Source organism: Nannobrachium achirus (genome assembly GCF_963921795.1).
Source record: "Nannobrachium achirus genome assembly, chromosome: 7".
Classification (NCBI taxonomy): Eukaryota; Metazoa; Chordata; class Actinopteri; order Myctophiformes; family Myctophidae; genus Nannobrachium; species Nannobrachium achirus.
In genome coordinates, this window is record NC_137816.1 from 42351805 (window position 1) to 42361801 (window position 9997).

General features: G+C 43.4%; 1 protein-coding gene across 1 annotated transcript; it reads left to right on the plus strand.

Annotated features, from left to right (window-relative positions):
- Nucleotides 1-483: 483 nt before the first annotated feature.
- On the plus strand, nt 484-1224 carry LOC308288028 (regulator of G-protein signaling 9-binding protein; the record flags this gene model as incomplete). Its single annotated transcript, XM_080729373.1, has 1 exon — nt 484-1224. The coding sequence occupies one exon, from the start codon at nt 484-486 to the stop codon at nt 1222-1224; it is 741 nt and encodes a 246-aa protein (XP_080585499.1).
- Nucleotides 1225-9997: the final 8773 nt, after the last annotated feature.

Below are 9997 nucleotides of genomic sequence, written 5' to 3' on the forward strand. Positions count from 1 at the left end.
TGTATTTGCGTGTCTAATCACAGTTGCGCACAGCGCTCTTTTCTTCTTCTCAATCGGAGTTAACACGGGCGTCGGGACACCTGTAGCTGAATGTACACCAGACAGCAGCAGCCAAAGGAACGTTTTACAAGGACATCATTCGTCATTTCTTCTCCCCTCGCTCCGGGCCGTCGGCCTTTGATCTGGAAGCGTAGAGGAGAGCAGCTAAAGCCATTTACACACGCATTAATGTCCTTAAGCCGCTCGTCTCTCGCAGGAAGGACCATGGATAGAAAGGAATTTGCTGTGACGACGAGAGTGCTGAGTGGATTTGTACATCTGATGACGATGTGCTCCCTCCGTGCTGCTAACTGAAACAAGATCTGAACGCGCTGTCACGCAACGCCGTGGCCATATCTCTGCACTGCTTTCTTTCTCATAATTTCTCCTTTTTTTCTTCTTTTGTTTTTTACTGTCGAGGAGAGATATCTGATTTGATCAACCATGGGGAAAGACGAATGCAAAACCATGCTGGACGCCCTAAACAAAGTGACCGCCTGCTACAGACACCTGGTCATCGCCTTGGGAAGCACCTCGGACTCGCAGAACCTGCGCGAGGAGCTGAAAAAGACCCGCAAGAAGGCCCAGGAGCTGGCGGTGGCCAACCGCACCAAGCTGACCGCGCTGCTCAAGGACAAGAGCATCAGCAAGGAGGACCGCGCCGAGTACGAGCGGCTATGGGTGCTGTTCTCCAGCAGCATGGAGATCCTGGAGGTGGACATGAAGAGGAGCCTGGAGATAGGCCAGGACTTCCCCCTCAAGGTGCCCACCCGGCACCTCATCCAGACCGGAATGACCGGCAGCACCGGCAGCGTGGCCGCGCGCGCCATGAGCGTCCAGAACATGAAGTACGAGGCGTCGGACAACATCGACACCGCGGACCTCCGGGAGCTCCAGAGCGAGATCAGCCAGGTGGGCCACATGATGGAGGAGATGGAGATGAAGGTGCAGGTGGCGCCCTGGGCCGTGGAGGCCAAGCAGGAGCCCGGCGCCGAGATCAAGTCCAACATAAGCGTGGGGAATTCCTCCGTGGGGGTGATCTCCATCTGCGACGAGGACCCCAAAGAGGAAGGGGCCGACGGCGGACAAGGCGGGGGGAATTTCGCCACGTTTTGCGTAATATTAGCGTTCTTTGTCATTCTATTGCTTGGTGGCGTTCTGGGATATTTGGTGGTCACACAATAAAGTAAGAAGCCACCCTGACCGAACAGTGCCGGGAGGACATGTAGGCCTATGCATAATAATGCAGGGGAAGAAACTTTGGCTGCAAAAACGGGCCGGGCAATCTCCACAATAATAGAGCTGAAGGGGATGAGAAAAACTAACAAAAACGGAAACTCGAGTAAAGAAGTTACTAAGCCTCGTGGGCTTACTGAATGTATTATTATAGTGACGTGGAGGAGTTGCACTAGATCGTCTTAGAAAGGTGTAGCCAATGCCGTTCATTCAGAGGAGGTTGGTCTGCGCGTCGCGTCGCAGCGCACACAGACTTCAGACAGATGAGATACTACTATTTGAAGGACCAACAACGGGTAATTGTGTTGTTTGAGAGCTGGCTACATTGTGGTTAAAATGATGTTTACAGTGTCTATCTGTCCGTCGCGCTGCAGTGCTGAAACAATGTGCAACTGGCGGCTGACGCGTAATCCAACGTGGATTAAGCTCAAAAAACCCATGCGTAACGTTAAGTAGACTGGTCTCCTCCCTGCTTTGGCAGACTGACTGCTGCTTTCTGAACTCACTGCCACAACCACTGACACTGTTTCCAAACGGAGGGATCATCTAGTATTTGGAGAATTGGGTTCATTTACTGCTTTAATAGACTGTCATCATTATTTGCTCATCAGGGCGTCATCATGAGTTCTCAGGGGATGGGAATTGCCAACCCCTTAGTGTTCAAATTCGACCTCAAATTCAGTTATTTTATGCATAATATATTCCCCGCTCAGAGTTTTTAATTTTTTTTGACTGTTCAAAAAAAGGTTTTGCGCTTTTCCACAGCATGACGTTTTGCATCCATCCACTATAGCCTGTTTCTGTTTATTCAGGGGTTGGTTTCATTTCATTTTAAGCAGTGTTGGATTGCTAAATATGAATATAGGATTTGTAAATACGATTTAATTACCATTTCAGATAGTGTACATATACATCGAAGTATATTTATTATAATAAAATGGTAAAAACACAATTTGTAATCTGCACAAATTGTTGTTGTTTTTAAATGCCTGTCAAGAATGTTTAAATAACTTAATGACTTTTCACTATGCTTCCCACCTTCTTTTTTACATCAGCCTATAGATTCTTCAATTGGTTTGAGGTGATTCCTAAACTAGGCTAATCCCTATGTAAGAAGTATGGATTGAGATTTGACACTCCCTGCACCTTATACTGGTATACATACCTCCTCTCAAGGTGTACACGTGATGCAACTGGTTTCAGGATAATTCACTTATGTCTCAAGGCAGCACAGCACAGAGTAAAAATAGTTTGATTATAAAGCAAAGGTTGTCAGTGGGGTCAGGACTCCACTAATGTGATTAGTTGTAAGAGTCTTTGATGGGATTCCTGGGACTGCACACAGTGTGTGACTGTGTGTGTGTGTGTGTGTGTGTGTGTGTGTGTGTGTGTGTGTGTGTGTGTGTGTGTGTGTGTGTGTGTGTGCGTGGTGTGGGTGTCTGTAAGATGGGGAGAGAGAGAGAGAGAGAGAGAGAGAGAGAGAGAGAGAGAGAGAATATAGGGGTGATATGACTTCGAATCAACAGATCAACAACAATATTGATAACATGTGCACATCGATTACGATGAATGAACAATGATTTTAAAAGAAAACTAGTAGTGACAAATAGCAGATCTATATACTGTAGCCTACATAACATTGTGTTTCACTCAAATGGTAGAAAAACAAAGTCCTTGAAGGGGTTCCAGGTGGTCCCCAACTAAATTATGGAGAGTTGGTAACCAAATGGACCCTTATAGATTTTTAACTGTTGAGAGCGTGAAATGAAACCAAATTTGATTTTGGTTTTTGTTTTGTTTTTTCCTATTGATTACTCACGCCATGGAGACTTGGTATTTGTCACATTCCTTAGACAAAAAAATATATATATTACAATACATTTACCCCCATTGATTCCTGATGGGGACCCAAATGCATTTGGGTCCCCATCTGGAATCAATGGAGGTACATTTATTGTAATCAAATTATTGTCTTAATGTGACAAAAAGCTAAAAATATTATTGAACTATTGTCTCCATCAATCAATACAAAAAAAGTCATTTTGGGGTGAACTACTCCTTTAATTATTGCTAAACATCTGCGTTTAAAATAAGTCCACACAATTAGAGAATGTAGAAAACGTGTTATTTTGGTCAATGTTTGCCTGTTATCTCCCCTATATGGCACCAATACAGCATGGAATTGTGGAAAGAATCGTATCCAACAATAACAAAATATTCCAAGTCTTGGGTCTGAGAGGCTAAAATCTCATCAACTGCATGGTTGTCCGTGGCTCAAATGCAGAATAAATAATGGTCCTTGATGTGAAAAGGGTTGAAAAGCACTGTTACAGGGGGTCATACTGTATATAGGGGGGCAATTATCAGTATTTGATACAATGGAAAAACACTTGGATTTGTGACAACATCAGTATTTGATACCATGGAAAAAAACATGGTCATACGCACAAAGCCATGTAAGTATTGCACAGCTCAAAAATATATCACAGGGGTCTTCAACAGGGGATCCGGGACCCCTAGGGGGTCCTCAGAGTTACTACAGGGGTCCTCCAAATCTTCCAATCCTTTTTATATTAACAACTTGAACCCTAACGTCCATATTCTGAGAACTGTAGACAGAAATAGCAGCTAGAAATATCGGCTATTTTCGGCAAAGAGGTTTGGTGTAGAGGGGAAAAAGAGCAGATAAGTACATAGTAAAAGGTCAAGTTTATTAGGTAATGACAGTTCAAGTGGTTACATATCTGAAAACACGAATTCAAAATACACTGATAATTGTGCTGTCAAACGATGAAACTATATGGAATATATGAAAAGGTCGTGGGGGTCCCTGCTTCATCTCTCTCTCTGCTAAGAGGTCCTTGGCCTGAAAACGTTGAAGACCCCTGGTCTATTATATTGTTGCTTTCGGGCAGAAACCTGGCTTGTACTGTATCTCCAGGTGTCAACTTTGTATGTGTTATATTGCTTAAATGAATGCCCAACTTCATCATGCAAGAGTGTCACACAAAAGTAGAGGCACCTGCTGCCCTAGCGGCCCAGGCACATACCACATAGGCTCTGATGCTTGACAGTGTGTCGTGGGTTTGAGTCCCGTTCCCGACTACCTTTGCTGCGTGTCATTCTCCATCCCTCTCCCCGTTTCCTGTCAGTCTACCGTCCTATCAATAAAGGCATAAAAGGTCCCAAAATATTATTGCGACCGTAGGTCGCACCTCCACGGGCTGTCTGTCTGTCAGTGAGTCAGTGAGTGAGTCCGTCACACTTTTGCCCTGCTCATATCTCCACAACCGTTGCCCCCATCCATGCCAAATTTTGCACACACACTCCTTGACTGCCAAACTACAACCTCAAAGGACCCCCGGAGCCCCAGGGACCCCCAGGTCCCTGGGGGACCCCCAGATGTAAAAAATGACCAAATGTGCTCACACGTCACACGTCACACTTTTTCCCTGCTTATATCTCCGCACCCGTTGACCCGATCCATGCCAGATTTTATACACACACTCCTTGCCTGCCAAACTACAACCTCCAAGGACCCCCGGAGCCCCAGGGACCCCCAGGTCCCTGGGGGACCCCTAGATGTAAAAAATTACCAAATGTGCAAAAATGACCAAATGACCACCCCAACGGGGCTGCTCACGGGGAATTCCCGGGGACCACCGACTCCTGGTGCTCCAGAACGGATGCAAAAGTGGTGGCGCCCCCAGTGGAGGACCACCTGCCACTGCAGCGCACATAAAATGCCATAACTCGGGCTAGGAGCATCCGGGAGAGCCGGGGCCGGTACCTATTCGTCCGCCAAGGCAACGCGGAGACCCCACCCCTCATTTCTCACATGGCCCTATTCTAGCGCCACCTTCAGGTCGATTTTTAAAACACATTTTTGGACACTGCTCCTACAGTTTTTGCCCTAAAATCACGAATATCACTACACAGCATGTCTACACTCATGTCATCAACATGGATCAGGAAGATTTTGGAAAAACACATTTTTGCCCTATTTGTGGAGATAAGCCACCTACGGTCGCTTATCTCCCGATTAGGGAGTCTTACTGGTTTAAAAGTAGTAAAGTACTGAACATAGCAGAGCTAGCTCTGCTTTAAATAGCAATAGATATCAGAGCTTGTAGATCAGCTATGTTCACTATTTTTTTAAAAGGAACTCTTTTGGACAATTCTATTTCCACCAACACTAAATTTGCTCCTCTGTGCTACTATGTGTGATTGTTGTAACATCTCTTCTGAATGTAGTTGCAAAGTTATGTATATATGGCCCTACAGTAAGTACAAAAAATAAAGAACATGTTTTAGTGGCAAAAGTATAGCAGATCGTGCAGCTTGTAGATCGGAAATCTTTATGCGACACCATCTCACGACATAGTATGAAATAGGGCAGGGGTCTTCAACAGGGGGTCCGGGATCCCTAGGGGGTTCTCAGAGTTACTACAGGGGGGCTGCCAAATCTTTGTTTGATAGGATCATTATTGTCAATGAACAACTTGAACCCTTACATACCTATTCTGAGGAAAACTCACCTCGCGAGGCGTTGAGAGCTTGTAGATCTGCTATTTTTGGCAAATAGGTTTGGTATAAGTATCGACAATTTAGTGGTTAAATGTCTGAAAAAATTCATTAACACAAATCCAACATAGACTGATGACAGTGCTGTCAAACAAGAATCTATCTATGAAATCGATGCAAATCTGCAACACAATTTTATAAAACATGTACTAGTGGGGGGTCCCTGCTTTATCTCCCTCTCAGCTAAGGTGTCCTTGGCCTGAACGTTGAAGACCCCTGAAATAGGGCTTAAGTGGTTCAGTTGTGGTAGTTAGTGCTGTGCATGAGGTTAGCAACCTCATGCACAGCACTCGCGAGTGGGCACCAACTCAAGCTACAGACATTTATACAGACACCCTCAGAGTCTGCCGAGAGGGGGGCAGTATGTGAGACTCAACAATACAAACATAACGGTAACAGCCAGGAATTAATCACAGCTAACGAGACGGCTCACCTAAACAACATCAACTGGAGAGGAATTGGAAGTAATGTGTCACTGCGAGAACATCTGCTGGAACACAAAAGGCAAAAATACATCAAGCCAGGACCAAGTGTGGAGAAGAGGGGTCACAGGTGCAGCGCACAGCTTGGTTGGTGAGCTGGTGAGACGAAGGAGAGCTCCAGGCAGGAATAACCCCACAGTCCTGGAGAACTCTACGCATCTGTGTCACCTCAAGACCTCAGGAGGGACCCACCCAATACCTCCCCAGTGGAGCCTCTTGTTGGTTAAAAATAAATAGATAGCCGGGGAGCCACTGGGCCAAAATGAGAGAGGACCTGTGATGTCATGACATACTCCAAATTTTTGTTTGTCCTATTAATTTGGTCAATAAGGTACACAGAATGAGAGGCCTGCTCTGCCGGAAATCCTGCGAAAAAAAGTTTCCCATTGACTTCACTATACTGGAAAAAAAACACACCAAAAAAAGTAGCATGTGAGGGGTCAAACTAAGGGTTCTTCATGATTCTGAATCCATTGCAAGCATTTGTTTTGCATGAAAAACATTCCTTGGGCTAGATTTCAGCCTCTCAAACCTGTGAAAAGTGATGAGTCATCACTTTTCACCATTATTTTGGTCCGTTTTCTAGCCCAAGGAATGTTTTTCATGCAAAACAAATGCTTGCAATGGATTCAGAATCATCAAGAATCCCTAGTTTGACCCCTCACATGCTACTTAAAGCATATTTTTTTTGGTGTGTTTCTTTCCTTTATATTGAAGTCGATGGAGTGAATATACAAATGGCCATAACTTTTTTTCGCAGGATTTCCGGCAGAGCAGGCCTCTCATTCTGTGGACCTTGATGACCAAATTAATAGAAAAAACAAAAATTAAAAGTATGTCATGACATCACAGGTAACATCCTATTCTTTGAGCTTTTGGGCCTGTGGCTCCCCGGCTAAGAGCAGGAGAGGGGAGTTTAGCCTTGGCCAGAGGGAGGAGATGGGCAGTGATTTGGCCACCACTGCCGACCCTGCCATCAGGAGGGTGTAGCGGTTCAAGGGTCGAAACACCTGATGGTCAATGGATTCCGCCTGAAGACATAACATTGTCCTGGCCAAGGCTACATTCACCAAACGTGAATGGAGGAGAAGCATCGTTAGATGTAATTATAATCACAACTGTCACATTGCTACAGAGCCTTGGTGAGTCAAATTGGCTCAGCGGTCAGAGACACTACAGCGCTTTAGGACAGAGGTTATCAAACTGTTTTGGCTCAGGTGATCCCTGTAAATACATTTTTCACCCACGGCACCCCTGAATTACAGTGATACTGTCACCTTACATTCATGTCATATCACGGTTTGATTGATTGATTGAATAATGTATAAGAAGTTTGTGTAGGAAAGGTACAGACACAGTACAGTTCACTGATACAAGCAACTAACAGGATAAAGACCACAAGAAAGCTTTTAGGCTTGTTTGAATTGGGATCCTTTCTTCTCAATTCATACAATAATGTACGTAAATATGTAAATCTTTACCCCTGAAAAACAGTATGTCACGAGGAAAATCTGAGAGAGTATCCATTTTCCAATTAGGACAGATCGAAAATAACTTTATACTTGACATTTAACCACTTGAACCCCTTCATCCATATTCTGGATAAATAGACGATCTACAAGTTGCCATCATCAAGCTCGCACCATCTCAATGGACTTTTTGCATTTTCCTATTTATAGTCTGGGTTGTTTATCTAGAAATAAATAAATGAATGAATGAATGAATGAATGAAGGAAGGAAGGAAGGAAGGAAGGAAGGAAGAAAGAAAGAAAGAAAGAAAGAAAGAAAGAAAGAAAGAAAGAAAGAAAGAAAGAAAGAAAGAAAGAAAGAAAGAAAGAAAGAAAGAAAGAAAGTGTTGCCCCTGTTGGGTAACCACATTAATTATGTCCGGATGAGAGTCAGAAACATCTCCTTTTTCCTTCCCCCACTCTCCATACTTGATACTACAAGTGTTTGAATAGAATGTTGTCATGCTCCTGCCCCTTCTGTAAGCAGAGAAACAGAATGTCAGAGAGCAGGAAAAGCATCAGCCTCCTGAACGAGCAGGGTGGACCAGTTGAACTTGAAGCCGAGGGAACCAGCAGTGTGTGAATGAATGCTTTTGTATATTTTTCCTCTTTCCTCTGTCACTTGACACAAATATTATTGAGCTCTTGCGACAATGAGTCGTGAACCACTCGGAATTCAGTTTTCAAATTTACACCTGAATCCCTGACACCAGACAGTATAAAGAATATATTCTCTAATTGTCAACTGAGGAGAGACAGATTATACAAATAATGGATTAGAGACACACAATTCACATTTAGAATGTTGTCCCTCCAAGGTCCAAACACATCAGAGGATATTTCACACTATTGCACAAAACCTACTCCCATAATTAACTTATTGTAGACCATGTTGTAGGCATGTTGAGTTGAGGATGCAAATTATTTTTTGATTAGATAATTTATTATTATTTTTAAGCACAGAATTCCAGATTGTCTATTGACGTACTGGATATGAAAGTTTGAGAAAATGTGTTCTTGGAGATGGAAGTACTACTAGAAGATGATCCAGTGCTGTATGATTTGATTTGATTTGATACAATTTGATACAAACAAGGCCTTGGAATAACGTGTTCCTTTCACCAAAAATCCAAGGGCCGCAAGCTAAAACTGTCAATCCTATTCTAGACATGTAAAAACAATATTTTGTAATAGGCAACATGACTAGTCAAAGAAATTCTGAAAAACAAAGTTAAAAGCCAGACTTCCATTTATGAGGCCAAACCTTGTTGAAGAAAAATATTGTCATGGAATGATTAATGATGAAGTTAGAAAATGAATATTTACCCAAAAGATTTAAAGAGAACATAATGAACAGATGGATGGTTCCAATAAATCAGAGGCCAATTATCAGAGGTTAATAAGTAAGTAAGTAAGTAAGTAGCTAATACTCAGCTGAAATTAGGCCATATCACACTCTCTTGTAATTAACAATAATATATCTACAATATTATTCAAAGGAATCAAAATAACATTGTGGAAAAAAACCTAACTTGTTCCTGTTGTTGCAAATGATTTGACCACACTGAACGTTTTTATTGGAATGACCATGACGGGCCACGAGACATGCTTCAGGGGCCGCATGTGGCCCACGGGTTGAGTAGCACTAGAAATTAGAGTTCTAACGGGCCTGATAATTAAGGCCCGGCCCTAACTGGGCCCTAACTGGGCCCTAACTGGGTCGGCCCGAGGCCCTATACAGCCCGACTAGTTAGCATACATTTTAGGCCCTACCCTACCTTAAATGTCGGGTCAGGTTCGGGTATGGTCGGGTTCTCATTACTCTAAAAAAATATAAATATAAAAATAAAAAATATATATATAATACAAATATATTTTCTTTTTTCATTGAGCCCGAGGCCCTACCCGCCCCGACTAATTAGCATACATTTTAGGCCCTACTCTAGAATTTGAGAACTCTACTAGAAATAGCTGAGATGGGTAGTCTGGGGCACAAGGCCTGGCCACAACAGCTCTGCAAATGGAGCTCAGCTCTTTTGGAACAGTGAGTTGTGTGTCGGTTTGCACAAAAGGGTGCATGCCCATTACGGGCATATTGATTACATAAGTGATATCCATATATGGGCATAGAAGGGACACATACAGACA